This window comes from Equus quagga, chromosome 9, assembly GCF_021613505.1.
Source record: "Equus quagga isolate Etosha38 chromosome 9, UCLA_HA_Equagga_1.0, whole genome shotgun sequence".
In the NCBI taxonomy this organism is placed as follows: Eukaryota; Metazoa; Chordata; class Mammalia; order Perissodactyla; family Equidae; genus Equus; species Equus quagga.
The window spans coordinates 59,742,063-59,758,331 of NC_060275.1; the positions used below are offsets into that span (position 1 = coordinate 59,742,063).

The window sequence follows — 16,269 nt, forward strand, 5'->3', positions numbered from 1 at the left end:
ATGGTATAAAGCAATTACTCTTGCATAGAGGTGGCTAATAGGGAAAAGGCTATGGGCTATAATATAAATGTACTCTTGAATTAACGGCAGTAACAAGCTGCCACTAAAAAGTTGCAGCCTGTTTTTCTGAAATTGTTAATTAGGGGAAAATATTAGTGCCATCATGTAATTTCATTCATAATGGATGCACAGAGAGGGCAGTTTGCCTCAGTAGTCATTTTTACTCATGAGTGGGAGCCTCAAGATTAGGAGCGTTGAGTTTACCATAACCTACCAGGAATACGCTGTATAGTGAAAGGTTGCACAGTGTACAAATCCATTAAGAAAATACTAAAATAACCCCAAGAATTAGAAGAATTACATCCTTAGCATCATATATTTTGTAATTTTAGAGCATTAAATTGATTTCCAGGCACTCTCTCTACCAGAGTTCAGAGTTCTATATGTGACCTTTGGCCCCTCTTCATCATGTTGAAGAACTCTCCTGGTGGAGAATCTGGGAACGTCTGCCACTGTGGATCTTTCTTGTTGGCTAGAATAGTCCTGCGAATAATCCAGAATACTTAGTTTCTCATGCAGAAAAACCTAATGGCTGTGAGATTCTGAATGAAATTAGACTCATAAGCCTATTCAAATGTTTTCAGTTCAGCCTAGAGTTCCGAAGGTTACTTTTGTCACAATCCATACTCCATCTGCTTAGGAATTTTTTAGTTCTAACTTATACTACGGCTGGGCTGAAACTATATTATCCTCTTCATCAGACTAGGTGAAGAGACTATCTGAGATGACATTTGCTCTTTGGTCTAAAAGAGGCTATTCAGTACCAGATGTTCATTTTTCTGTAAGGGAAAGTAGACAGAAGAATGAATGCCCACAATTACCTGAAAATCTATTAAAATATCCCTCCTGTTCCTACTACATATTTCTGTGCGGCCAGATTTTCTTCAACCAAACCAAACACAAACAAAATAAACAACAGATACAACACATTGAGTGCAGAAGCAGATATGAAATTCTAGCTTTCTTCTATTTGGCCAGATATTAAAGGAGATTTACAAAAATTTAAAATAATGCACTTTTCTATTTCTGGAAATACAGTTTTCGCAAAAATAAACAAAATGGGTTAATAAATTTTTAAAAAATTGTTTTAGTTTTTACTATGGTAAATATCAACTGACATCTCACAAAGTACTTTTAGGAGTCCAGAGGGGTCCTGTGACCAAAAAATTTGGGAACTGATGACCCAGGTGCATGCTGTGTAAATCAAGTGACACAGTCCCTGGCACAGGACATGTATCAAGTGTGTGCTGGAAGAGTCCATGGAAAGCTAACTGTGAGTCAGCCTAGGAGCCGGAGACTACGCCCACAGGACACAGTTCGGACAATTCACCTGCCTCTGAAAAGTCCACTTATGATACTGGGATTTTTTAAGAACTCCCACACCCTGCTTAAAAAAACAAGCAAGCAAGCAAATAAACAAACAGTGTTAGGAACTACATAAAGAGTAGTTCCACAACCTAGACAATATGGAAAGGGTGTCAAGAAAATAATAGGTTAATTCAGAAAAGGATTTTAAAAACTTCTTATATTCAAATACTAGTGGCTTTAAAGTTAATAGAGGTGGTGTTTCTAGGAACCTAAAGCTATGTTTGTACACCCAAATGTTTGGTTGCTAGTAATTAAAGGGAAAATTTGCGCGGGGGTGGGGGTGTTATGGTATCCATTAAATACAGTACTCTGAAAAAGTCATGACAGTGTAAAAGTGTTATTAAAAAGTGAGCAGACCAGTCATTAAGCAAAATGGAAAGGCAGGGCAGACTAGGTACAAACATTCATGACAAATACATCTGACAAAGGACTTGTATTTGGAATAAAGAATTCCTACAAATCAATAATAAAAAGACAACTCAATAAACAATGAGCAAAACACTTGAGGACATGTCACAAAATAAGATGTTCAAATGGCCAATGAGCATATGAAAAGGTATGTTCAGCCTCATTAGTCTCATCTAATGAGACTAATTTCTCATCATCAGAGAAAGGCAAATTAAAAGCACAATAGAACACCCCACATATCCACACAAATTGCTAAAATTGAAGACTGACAATACCAAATATCGATGAAGATTCAGAGCAACTGGGCCTCTCATAGGCTGCTGATAGGGGTATAAAATGGCACCACCACTTTGGAGAATTGTCAGTTTCTAATGAAGTTAAACACCTATATTTTATGTCCTATGTAGTAATTGTACTCCTAGGTATGTACCCAAGAGAATTGAAAGAGTATGTCCACAAAGAGACTTGCGTGTCCATAGCAGTTTTATTCTCAATAGCCCCAAACTGGAAACAGACCAAATGTGTACACACAAGAGAATGAATAAACAAGTTTGTAGAATATACTACTACTCTTTTAATAAAAAAGGAACATATTACTGACATATGCAACATGGATGAATTTCAGACCCTTACGTTGAAAGAAGGCAGACAGAAAAAAGTATATACTGTTTGGGGCTGGCCCCGTGGCCGAGCGGTTAGGTTCGCGCGCTCCGCTGCGGGCGGCCCAGTGTTTCGTTGGTTGGAATCCTGGGCGCGGACATGGCACTGCTCATCAGACCACGCTGAGGCAGCGTCCCACATGCCACAACTAGAAGAACCCACAACGAAGAATACACAACTATGTACCGGGGGGCTTTGGGGAGAAAAAGAAAAAAAAAAAAATCTTAAAAAAAAAAAAGTATATACTGTTTGATTATATTCCCATGAAGTTCAAGAATAGGTACAAATAATATCTGGCGATGGGAATGAGCAGAGTGGCTGCCTCTGGGGTAGGGAGTACTGATGAGAAGGGACAGGAGGGGACTTTCTGGGGTGGCGGAAATGTTTTATAGTATCTCGATTTGGGCGATGGTAACATGAGTGCATACATTTGTTAGGACTTACCAAACTGTCTACTTAAGATCTGGGTATTTCTATTGGACACAAATTACACAACTGAAAAAAAAAAAGACTAAGGAGAAGGTACTGATGATGTTCTCTTAAACTGAGCGATGGGCACACAGGTGGTGTTTCATATATAACCTTAAATTCTCTAACTAATCCACCTAATAAAACTGAATCTCCATGCCAGCAGACTGTGTTTATCTTTAGGTACATAATTTTATATGCTATTTTCTCTTACGGAGTTACTGCACATGCATAAAACATTTACATTATTTGCAGACATTGTATTGCATTTAAGATTTAACCACTGGAAAGAACTTTCTAGATTTGTCACTTTTTATGCTAATACTTATAACTCTAGAGGTTTTTTAGCCATTTTGATTAGTGAAATTGTTTCTGTTTCTTCTATGAATCCCGGTTTTACTGACTGGAAATATTCTGGGTAACGACTTCTGTGGAGGCTTTCTATCTCCATTTTAGGTACAAAGGGGACTACAGGCCCAAGAAGCACTAAGAAGATGAATTATAAGATATTTTCACCAATTAAACATCACACAGCTTTTCCAAAGATCAGTATCTCTTGTAAACATCTTTTTGCCTTCTATGTTGCATTTTTTTAAATAGCTTTATTGAGAAATAGTCCACATACTATACAGTCCACCCGTCTAAAGTATACACTCCAGCGGTTTGGAGGATAGTCACAGAGCTGTGCAACCAACACAATTTTACATTTTCATCACCTCAAAAAGAAACCCCACGTTCTTCAGCTATCACACCCATCCCCGTCCCTCCCCCACTCCCAGGCCAAGCCACCACTCAACTGCTTTCTGTCTCCACGGATCCCCCTAGTCTGCACATTTGACGGAAACGGAACCTTACAATACGTGACCTCTTGTATCTGGCTGCTTTCACTTAGCATAATGGACTTTTAAAAAAATTGTGAAAATGCTTTCTTTAAAATACAAGAAGTTAAGACTATCTGATGACTTTTGCCAAACTTCAAAACAAAACAGCCAGTTATTTTACCAGCAAAACAAACTTATTCGGGAAGAGCCACAGAACTGCAGTTGGGGATGTGCGTGTTACGGCAGCCCACAGGAAAAGCTAACAAAGGAGAGGAACGTTATTTCAGGGAGAAAAAGGAGGAAATTGGGAGGGCTTGTATTGAATGAAGGTCCATTGGAGAAACGCAAGACTTCAGGGTGGTGATGGTTACTCACTGGTTAAATTGCTGGGGTAGTCGATTGCTGTTTGGGATGCAATGTGCATTTCCTCCTATGATTGACAATTCTTTCCTGTTGACTTCTTTCCAGTTAGGGTCTGTAATTGCCTATCTTTCCTGTAACTGACCTTGAGTGGCACTGTGGGAGCTCCCCCTTCTGGCCTCCTGGTTCCATTTGTTCTTTTTTTAGTGTCGCAGATTGGCAATGGAGGTTAGCTTGTTAGCTCAGGGCCAATCTTCCTCTTTTTACTTGAGAAGATTGGCCCTCAGCTAACATCTGTGCCAATCTTCCTCTATTTTGTACGTAGGTTGCTGCCACAGTGTGGCTTAATGAGCAGTGTGTGAGTCCGTGCCCGGGATCTGAACCTTTGAACCCTGGGCTGCTGAAGCGGAGCATATGAACTTAATCATTATGCCACTGGGCCAGTCCCCTGATCCATTTTAAATGAGGTTTCCCTTTATTAATTTTCATAGTTTAAATAGTCAATTTCCTCTCTATAAAATTTTGGGTTTTTATGTGTCAGGATATCAGAGATAGAATAAAAATATTGCTAACTTTTTGGATAATTAAAAAAATACATACGTAGCACTGCGCTCAATTTCCAGAGTAACTGTGTAATTCTTCAAGCCATAAAGATGAGCCTCACGGGGTCTTGGCTTCAGATTCTTGTGGCGATGAAGTTTACAGCATGTCTAAGACTAAAAACTCATTTTTGAGACCTCATTACTAACAAACCTGAACTTGAAAAGGTAATTCTTCAGAAGTTGGTTGTTTCCCCAAAATGAGTATTTCTACAATTTTGCTAGCTGCCCAGGTAAACATTGGTGTTTCACTTAGAGCCATATGGGAGTGGAAAATAAAGTATTCAGCACACATTTCACTCTTATTTTTTCTATAAAAATATAACTCTTTATTAAATAACATGCACAAATATCAACTAGCCATTTATTAAACAGATATGATTTAGAACAAGATTTAAAGAAATACAAATCCTTAGGTACAATTTAGTATCTTGTTCATGATATTTGAATAGTTAAAAAAAATCACTGATTAAACTAACCATCCTTTATTTCTCTTTCAGAACCCTAAATCTTTTTTAGGCATAGACCCCATTCCAAGTTTTCCTCTAGCATTTCAGAGCTTCAGAATATCTTTAATATCAAAAGCCCTTAGTGACTTTATAAATTCCCGCTGAGAAGGCATTCACTTTTCTTTTAAGCTATCCCAATGAGCTTCAAGGCCCTTCACAAAGGAATCTGCAGAAGCAGGTTCACGGCAGAGACTCCAGCAACTTGAGGTACCAGTGAAGAGGGTGACAACTGTCTGTACTAAGAAGCCGGGACGACTAACGAGGCCAGACCCCTGCCTGCTTGCTGCTTCCCTTCTGTAGCTGGTTCTGCTTGTCCCAGCAGGCATTTTCTGCCCCCTTCTCTGGTTGGACCATCAGAATAAAATGCTGTTATAAACTTACTCCTCTCATATTTTCTGACTTCAATGCTCAATAATGTGTTTTTTTATTTTTAGGCAAAAGTATAAACAAAATCTGCATTAAGTTTTTCATATTAAAAAGTATTGCTTTTATAAATTAACTTTTAATGTTCCCAGCCTTAATAAACTTAACTTCAACAAAACCAGTGCTTCAAAATCTACCCTGCCTTTCTTGGCCCCATTTATCCAATAAAAAAGGCCCAAATCTCTCACCTAAACTTCTAAAGAATACTACATCCGACCTTTATAATAAAGTCCTTGCACTGTGTATTTTTTACACGTGCTGCTTTATTGCGCATGCTAAGTATTGTATGAGTTAAAATATAAAGTGACGTAAAAATTAAAAAATCCCTAAGCTTAATATATACCTTTGCACTCAAAAACTTCAATTTTTACATTCTCTCCCATTAGCTGGGATTTCCAACCTGCAAGCTGAATTTAAATCACTTTATTTCCTCATATTTTCTTTTTATTTTTTTCTACCAGAATAAAAACCATCCACTGCTATTTTATAATTCAACAAAGTATTGTGGAAAGTTCTGTAAACTTTATCTCATATACTTATGATCAATTTTACATATAACCTAATTTTCCTTTCAAAAATGTTGAATAAGTTTAGCAGTAGGTTTCAGGTCTGAAATATTCCTTAATATTTAATCTACATCATTTTATAGGAGAAACTGGATTTTGTCTAGGTATGTTGCTAATTATTGTACTAAAACAGCATACCAAATCTTGTTTTAATTATAAAATTCTGAAATTATGTTTTGCCTCTTGATACAAGGAAAAAATACAATTTTTCATAAACATTGCAGAGATTGAGCAGAATATGCCTCTTTCTGTTACTTATTTTGACTACCAAATACCTCTTTTTTGATTTGAGTAGTTTTTATTTTAAAAGTGCAAAAGTTATTAAGCTTAAAACATAATGTAAAAAAGTTTTACAATGATTTAACATGACCAATAAAATTTATTAAACATATTTACAAATATTCACAGATTCTTTCATACTTGAGTATTAAAATAGACATTTACAATTTCAGAATTTTCATTCAAAGGCATTATTTGGGGGGTGGGGAGGAAGAGGCTCTACTGTGAGATGAAAAAAGAGCTGTTTCTTTGTATGACTAATTCTGAATAATACGTCCGCCACAGTAAGTCACAGGTACTATCCCAGGAGACTAGTATGAAACACCTTACACTACTTTAGGCATCAATTATGGAGAGAGTTAAATTATAGGACGCATGCAATACAACTATGTCACAATCTTTACAGTTATGGTGATGAAAACAAGCTAACTCAAACACATGCATGCTTTATTTAAACGTCTGCTATCTGAATATACTACTACACTCCATACAAACTACAACTTTGGTCCAAGAAAACATTAGACAAAACAGTTCTACAATTATTTCTTTGTACATGTTCTGACTAGCAATCCCTTTGTATACATTTTGACCATTAATTACAAGATTTACATCTGCACAATATGTATAAAATAAGTTATTAAAAAGGAAGACACTATTAAAACTTTCAAAAAGAAAACTATACAATTAATGTACAGATATAATAAACTGAAGAAATTCTGTGCCAAGTTTTTCTTCCACTTTAGAAACTGTTTGGTAGGAACTGAACCTTTTAGTTTACTGATATATTTTAATAAAACTGGAAAGAGATTTGAATACTAGTGGTTATCTTGTTCCTTAGAGTGCTAACAACTTCCAGCGCCGTTAGCAGATTCTCAGCTTCTTAAATATCTCCCACAGTCTGCCAACATGCTCTAATGCAACAGCTACCTTTCACCAATATAAATAATAGTTTTCAGTTAGAAACTGTCTGGATCTAAGATCCAAAATAATTCTTTTCATTTTTTATAAAATGACAGTGTTTACTACATAACCAACTTTAGTTGAACTTTACTAACAATTATAAAGGCATAACATCAGTATTTTTGTCAAAAGGCAGTATTCCACAGTGTAACACTCTTGCGCCTCATCAGTTTAAGACCGCACCGCCAGGAAGTAATGGCGGCTATATAGGAGTCAATTCAAAGTCGTCATTAACATCAACAAGGGGAACATAGAACTCCTGGATTTCGTAAATGCTGATAGACTTATAGGTGGCAGGATCAAGTTCTTGGAGTTTGAGCTGCCATTCTAATCTCTGGACGGCATTTAAAGCTGCAGCTTCATGTTGTTGCCTCATTAAAAGACAGGTCTATTTAAAAGAAGAGACAAGTAAATAGATTTTTCTATTAAATTTGCTTCGTTCAAAAATTAATCTCATCCATAGTTTCTTTAGGAATGAAAGTGGATATATTAGGGGCATAAAAAGTTTTTGAATTACACACCCATTTCTGCTTTACCCCGTCTGAGTCGATAAGCCAACTATTTCTGGGTCTGCAACACACTCATCTCATCTTACAGGCTTTAATTTGAAACTATTCCTTCAAATAATGACATTTCAAACTATCAAAAGGAGGAAAATCTCAGGAGAAGTGATTTCTGAAATGATTCAAAATCTTCGAATAATTTCTCTATAGGTGATTTGCAAAACATATTCTCCTTCTCTTATTGTTCTCCCAAGTCTTTCATGTGTTAGAGCCATAACCAGACTCGTATACTGGACAACAAGCATGAAGATTTCTATTAGAAACTGCTTTTTCTGTGCTAGTTTCATTTTTATATTACATCGGTCCTGAAAAGTAGACTCGTGGTCTTTATTTTCCTTTATATTCCAATTGTGGCCTGGCGTGAGAACTCATGACTAACCAATATTTCCTTTCCTAATCCTCTCTCTAAAATAGCTGCAACTTCTGTTTATGAAAGGGGAAGCATCCAGTTAAAGTGAACTTCTAAACATACATACCTTTAATTTGTCAAATTTATCATCCACATCTTGTAACCAAGACATGAATTGTCTTGCATTAAAGCGATCCCTTACAGAAGTTTTACTGTCATCAGACTGAAAGAGAACATTAAAAGTAGTTGAATATTATCATATACAAAAGCTTACTTTAAAACCTACATGTCATTCTATCTTTTTATGGTATACTCCACTTTTTAAGTAATGATGGGAATATATTTCAAAAAAGGAGAAAATATAATTTAAATACTTAGAAAATTTGATAAAGTGTTTATTTCCATATTGAGTAGACAGATTGGTTATTAGAATTCTTAGAACGCTGGGTTTAGTTATTAACTAAATAGAATTCTACTGCTCCGTGAGTCAAAGATGTTTCTCAAAAAGGCGAATGTCATATGAAATATTATGCCTGCGACATTCTTATTAAAATATAATTGATTTCATATTTAATTTTAATGTTCAAGTTTACCATACATGGGGAGAAAAAGTGTTAAGGTGGGAGACAGGTCTTTGAAGGCAACATCTTTTCCAAGACCGATATTTTGGAGTACTTACAAAAAGTTCGGCATTCTGTCTTCAGAATACCTGTTTTGAAATTAAGATAGGCTACAGCCGAGTCAGCTTTGTATCTTACTGTGTGATCTTGAACTACTTATGTACTCTCTCAATTTTCTATCTGTAAAATGAGATAAGACTATCTCTTTTAATCTTGTTCTGAGAATTAGGAGTCTCTAGAGCCCTCATCAGAATGCATATAGGAAGCCCTCAGTCCAATAAGCAGTCGCTATAATTATTACCACTATTCCTACCCCACTACTGCTCCCAGCACTATCAAAGTGACATCCAGGCATCAGGTAGCCCCACAATCACTCTATTCACATTTTTAGCCATTATCACTTCCTCTTTGGTCCTCAAGTAAGATGTTTTGACTATTTTAAGTTTTATTGTTGAAGTGTTTAATATTACAAGTTTATTTTGAGAAAGAAGAGGTATGATAAGAAAGCAGGCTAATGGATGATCCAAGCCCCTCCTCAGGAAAGGCAGATTTATTTATACTCTTTTCCCTTAATTCCTCAGAGCTATTCTCATATGAAACAAGCCTGCTACTTGGTTGAGAGACCTTCTACTCTAAAGCCAGTTGTAAAAGGATGGGTAACTGTTCCACAGTTTTCCTTAACAGAATGACCAAGTCCTTCTGCCCTTTAATTATTAGGCTGATTGTGGCTGATCCTCTTTAGTCTCTGATTTGGGGATCACTCTGAGGGTTTACTGGGAAAATTTACTTATTTTTGAAATTCTCTTTATCACCCATTTGGGGCTATAGATTCCTCAACTCTGCTGTATTTCACTATCAATATGTTCTCATCTGTCTTTTAACAGAAATGTCTTAATGTTCTGGTCCAGTGGCCTTCCATCTCAATTTCCAGCTCTGCTATGGATTTATTTTCATGTGTCTTTTGTCATTTCAGTGAGTTCTGGGAGGAAGAAAAAATAAACAGGTGTGTTTCTTCAACCATCCTGAACTAGAAATTTCAAGAGACTCTCCTTGTAGCTTGCTTTATATTGTTCTAAAACTGTTTTCACTACTGTAAAATTGCACGAAACTTAAAAAGACCTCAAGATATCACATGGTCTACAGCAGCCTTTAGCAACACGGTTAACGTGTTCATTTTAGTTATTAAAAAACATTCATTCTTCCCTTTAAAATCTTTAAAGTTGGAAATTATGGAAAGTCTCTCCATGGCCTTTCTAGTGTCTGTTTCCTTAGAGTCAAATAGTTCTTTCTTAAGGTCCAATTATTCATTTTAATAGCTCTTTCAGTTCTCTCTTAATACTTTCATTTCAGTAAAACAGTTGGTGGCTTAAGAGTTTGAAATCTACCGATGAAGTTTACTCTCCTTTTTTCACAGATGAGAGAAACAAAGCCTAGAGAGAACTACGCAACTTTCCCTGTAATATACCCTTACCTCCACATCCTTCGTCTTTCTAGTTTGTCTGATTTAAAACAGCATTTCCTAGTCTTTTTTGTGATTATCCTTCATTGTCCATGTTTATATCTTTTAATCATTAAATTTTCTCTTATGACCAATGAATTTCATTCCGGTTTATGAGGCACAAAAAAAACTCTGACAACTGATATGCCTGGTTCTGAATTCATGTAATTTATAGGCAGCACTAAACTTTATTCAAGATATAGCTACAGTTTTTCCACAATTATATTACTTTATTCCAACAACATCCAAGATCAAAACAATAGCCTTGCCCTATTTTAGCAGTGGCACAACCGAGAGGTTCAATCTGCCTGCTTCATTTTCCCACTTATGGTAGCTTTCCAGTTGCCTAAAGGTCAGAATTCAATTTATAAACATCCACTTTAGAAACAAATTACAAGTTATCTTTAAGGGCATTATCCTCAACATAGATCTGTTTTGTAATTATCTGCTTTTATAATATAAACCTAATGTTTAGAGGACTTTAGAAAACAGAAGATTAGGTGATCTGCAAGTACTTTAGTCCAAAAGGGTTGTTTTTCTCCTTTGAGCTTTATTGATCATTGAATTCAAGTTTCTTCTATGGAAATAGACTATAGAAACACCAAAGCTGTACTTAAGAGCATTATAACTGCATCAGTGAGCACGTTACCTGAGCATCCAGCGGGACACTGTACACTTCTGCGTCTAGTAAGACCGTGCATGCACTAAATGGCAGTGTTTGATTTGCCAGTGTTCTTGCAGCTCTGTAGTGAACTCGGAGAACTTCCTGTTCATTGGATACAATGAGTTTTTCCTAGTTGAACAAAGAATTAAAAAAAAAAAATCAATTCTTCAACGACTTGTTTTTCAAGTAAAATGAAGCCACTTAAAATGTGCTAAATACACTTGTGTGATGTAGCCGGCCAACTGGCAAGCAGGTCTGCAGCTCGTAGTTTATTCAGTCACCAAACAGTAAAGTTGTCTGTTCTTGGATTGGTCAGACATTTAAGTTGCTTTCTAGTATTCTGAAATTCTGAATTGTTTGTTGGTCAATACGTGGTAGGATCTGAGTCATTTTTGCAATTTGTTAAAGTTCTGCAAATCGCACAGTTCAAATGAGAGTTCTTAGCCGTCTGTAAGGCAGCATGGCTTTGGTAATATGGACAGACGTATGGATGAACATCTATCCGGGGTCTTCAAACAAGTCTGACGGCTGAAATAGCTACTGATGTGCTATATGACCTAACTTCTTATTGCTAACAAAGAGCTCACTGACACAGGTCACGCCGCGTTCTAAGTTCTCTATCAGTGCCTCTTTCTTTTATTTGTGGTTCTCTTTGTAATTTTATTCACTTAAAATCATTATTCGGAGGAAAGGTTTTATATTTACCACACTGTTACAAGGATTCATGGCACAAAAAATATTAAGAACCAAACGTCGTGAACCAAAGAAATTGCATATAAGTTTTGTTTGTATGTGAGTATGTGTATATCTCTGTGAAAAAGGTTCATAGCCTATATTACATTTTCAGAAGTCCCTGACCCTAACAAAAGATTTAAGGGGTTATATTTTTGTCAATCCAAGTGAAATGACTTTTACGATTTTTAAAAATAATCAGATGGGTTTTCTCCTGTCATTTCATGCCAAGATGAACCACTGGAAACTGGAATACAAGGGCAGACCTACAAGGACCAATAAGCACAGCCTTTTGTAAGAATTTTGCACTAAAGCAGGTGGTACGAAGCAATAACGGCAGAGCTTGGAAATGCCAATGTCCAACTAGGCATTCACTGCTCTAGCTCTGAAATTCAACAAACGATAACATGACATTATGAGAGTTCCATATATCCCAAATAGACTCAACACAAATTGTAACATGGGAGCAGTTATCCTAAAAGCAGCTTAAAAATTCTCCATTTAATTGCATAAGCACAAGATAGCAAAATCAAACCATTTAAAGAAGGAAAATCCACTTACAAAAATCCATAGGCTATTATAGTCTATCATTAAAATACAGTTACTTTTAGCATAAATGTGTATTTAAACATTTCTTACCCTTTCAATACTGTGTTGCAACCGTAGTTTCATCCTTACAACTTCCTGTTGCCGAAAAAGCTCTTTAAGTGGATCTGACAGTGAAGGCGGTGGTGTAATCTAATTCAAAAAATATACATATAGTTAAAAATACTGTGTCTTATTTACAATAATGGGCTATTCTTATAAAATTAAACCCTTTTAGTGCATAACTTAATGAAAATATAAATTTCGATGTGATTAGTATACTAGACTGCTTTCTGGTAGATGCTGGAAGTTACAGACGCTGACTCAATCTATGAGTGCACTCTACTGTTAACATAAAGAGACTTCCAAGTACGACAATAACTGTCTGTGATCCCTGAATACTCCCCCTCTAAACCCTTGGAGTATCTATATATCCCCTCCTTCATCCTAGCTTATAATTACTGTCACCATAGTAGGGCACAGGAAGATAGATCAGTATGTTCTGGCACAGTGTAACTTAGTTGACTCTTCTGAAGTTTGGACAAAAAGACAACTCTATCCTTCCTGACATGGTGCTATAGGAATTATACAATATATGAAAAGCTCTTGCCAAAGAATCAAACCTGGATCTAATCAAGACTCTATAATCAGTAAACAGTTTTGGGAATTATGGGGGACTGAAAAACATATTAAATAACATCACAAGAGTTCAATCAGTTGAATCAATGTGGAAAATTCTATAGGACAAATAACTTACTGGGGCTGATCATTTTTCAGGCCTCTAATTGCAATTATACATTTGTTTGATTTCTGTGTCCTGTAAATTTCTCTAAATTTAACAAGAGTTAGAATTTGATGCTATTGTTTTAGTTCTACAAAGTCATCACACAGGCCTCCTCCAAGCAGCACAGAGGAAGGATATCTACTCCTTTGAGACTGGGTGTCAGAGAAAGCTTCTTTGAGAGGGTAATGCCTGAGGTGCATCTTAAAGGAAGAGCTAGCTAAACAGTTACAAGAAATGAGCTGTGGGGAAAAAGGAGAGGGAGATAATTCCCAGAAGAGAATATGGTATGATCAAATTCATGAAACAAAGAAAAGTATGCTGTCTGGAGGCAACTACAAGCAAACATCAAATTTGAGGGAAGAAATGGTGATATACGAGGATGGAAGGATCAGCAGGGCAAAGTAATAGATTGCACTCTATCCTGTAAACCAGCTCTTCCTAAAGTATGTTCCACAGAACACTGGATCCATAAAGATGATTTATAGGAAGTGGTTCCAAGAACAAGTTTGGAAAACACTGTGTATACGTAGTTTTTTTTAGGTGTCTCACAATTAACAAATTAAATTTTAATGGTTCTTGCAGTGAAGTGTTGCAGTGAAGAAACCTTTTTTCCCCCTAAAGATTGGCCCTAACATTTGTTTGCCAATCTTCCTCTTTTTTTCCCTTCTCCCCAAGGCTCCCCAGGTACATAGCTGTAATATTCTAGCTGTAGGTCCTTCTGGTTGTGCTATGTGGGACACCGCCTCAGCATGGCCTGATGAGCACTGCTAGGTCCGCACCCAGGATCTGAACTGGTGAAACCCTGGGCCACTGAAGTGGAGAGTGACAACTTAACCACTAGGCCACGGGGCTGGCCCTGAAACCTATTTATTTTTCGATTAACACTGTTCCCCAAACTTATCTGAACCATGAGCTATCCCCCCTCGCCTCCCCCATTTAATTAACATACTGTGGAACAGACAGTATGCATAACACATCAAGGTAAATTTTGTATGCAATGGGGAACCACTGAAAGTCTTCCAGCTCAATGCTGTGTCTGGAGAATAGATATTAGGGAGACAAGATTGTAGGCAAGGAATTAAGAAAGCAGATCACTGGTGTGGGATGGAGGAGGAAGTGGAGGGGACGAGGTCTAAAAATACAGATGATTGACTAAATAAGGATAAAAAAGAGGGAGCAGCCAAGTAGGACCTGTAGGTTGTTTAGCATGAGAACTGGATGGCTGGTAATAGAGACCACAGGAGAGGATAGGAGGAGAGAAAGAGAAGCAAGGTTCTGGGTAAGTTCAGTGCTGATACGTTGAGTTTGTGGAGCTTATGGACATCCAAGTAGAGTTCTCCAGTTAGGAAAAAAGCAGCTGAGGGGAGGGTTTTGAGCAGAATATAAATTTGGAAATTCTTAACTTATATCAATGTAGTGGTAAAATCACCAAAGGAATATATACAGAGATCTTTGAGGAAACGTTCCCTTTGCTGTTCTTCCTCAGCTACCTGTAAATAAACCATGCTTGGAGATTTTGTTGTTAATATCTGTCAGTCCCAGGAGTCTCTGGAATATAAAACCTCTTGACAGCTTCCCAGGGATGCTCTTTCTTATTGTTACCCACCCTTGGAATCCCCCTGTAGGGTTTCCATGTACTGGTACCACCAACCACAGGAGATACCAGGTTGTGACAAGTCCTTTTTTTTCCTCCCTTTTATTCATTTGGTTTTTGAGAATTTGACCTGCAATTCTTTTTTTCTTTTCTTTTTTTTTTTTAAACATTTTACTTTTCCTTTTTCTCGCCAAAGCCCCCCAGTACATAGTTGTATTTTTTTTCGGTTGTGGGTTTTTCTAGTTGTGACATGTGGGATGCCGCCTCAGCATGGCTTGACAAGCAGTGCCATGTCTGCGCCCAGGATCCGAACCAGTAAAACCCTGGGCTGCAGAAGTGGAGCATGCGAACTTAACCACTTGGCCACCAGGCCGGCCCTGCAATTTTATTTTTCTTTCCTTGGTTTCCTCTGGAAAAATGGCAGCATTTTGGTTAAATTATGAGAAAAATGTTTGACAGAAGAACAAACATAAACTGACTTTGGAGATGTTTCACCAAATTTCTAATGGGTTTCATAACCAGATCCCGTAAACGTGAAGAGACTACTTGGAAACAACAGCAGCTAGCTGACTCAGAGGAGACAAGTGGATACATCCATGCTGGAAAGGACATGCAGTGCCAAGAGTGGTTTCTGTTATTCTGCTCTTTCTTATTTCTTCTCTTTTTTTTTTTGAGGAAGATTAGCCCTGAGCTATCTGCTGCCAATCCTCCTCTTTTTGCTGAGGAAGACTGGCCCTGAGCTAACATCCCTGCCCATCTTCCTCTACTTTGTATGTGGGATGCCTGCCACAGCATGGCTTGACAAGCAGTGCCATGTCTGCACCCAGGATCCAAACCGGGGAACCCCGGGCCACGGAAGCAGAAGGCGCCCACTTAATCGCTGTGCCACCAGGCTGGCCCTCTTTATTATTTCTTGAAACTAAGTTTTGAACAAACGAGTTCAGTCCAATAAACTCAAAAGCCTTTCATGAGCAAAAGGTGGAGGTTCGCATATTAGCTCTAGTATATATAAACCTTAAAGTCATTTTCAACTGGATAAAATAATGGTAACCCCTTAAATCTGTATCATGTTTTAACGGGCAATGGCATATACTATTTCAGCCTTCTTTCAGGGAGGGTAAGTGGCCTTGTTTTACAAATGTGAAAACTAAGGATCCGAGAAGCAAAGTGAATTATTCAAGATCACACAACTGATTTGCACCAAAACCCAGATGAGGGGTCGGCCCCGTGGTCGAGTGGTTGGGTTCCCGTGCTCCGCTTCGGCGGCCTGGTGTTTGGCTGGTTCGGATCCTGGATGCGAACATGACACCGCTCGTCAGGCCATGTTGAGGCGGCGTCCCACGTGCCACAACTAGAAGGACCCACAACTAAAACATACAACTACGTACTGGGGGGATTT

General features: G+C 37.5%; 1 protein-coding gene across 6 annotated transcripts in view; it reads right to left on the bottom strand.

Moving 5' to 3' along the window:
- Positions 1-5,075: 5,075 nt before the first annotated feature.
- ANKRD12 (ankyrin repeat domain 12) overlaps positions 5,076-16,269 on the bottom strand; it is a 136,679-nt gene continuing 125,485 nt past the window's right edge. For all 6 annotated transcript variants that reach the window (XM_046671805.1, XM_046671803.1, XM_046671807.1 and 3 more), the window contains 4 exons: positions 12,547-12,645; positions 11,161-11,304; positions 8,521-8,616; positions 5,076-7,869 (listed from right to left, as the gene is read on the bottom strand). In XM_046671805.1, the coding sequence (XP_046527761.1) occupies positions 7,684-7,869; positions 8,521-8,616; positions 11,161-11,304; positions 12,547-12,645 (525 nt within the window). In that variant the 3' untranslated portion in view covers positions 5,076-7,683. The remainder of the gene's footprint in view (positions 7,870-8,520; positions 8,617-11,160; positions 11,305-12,546; positions 12,646-16,269) is intronic.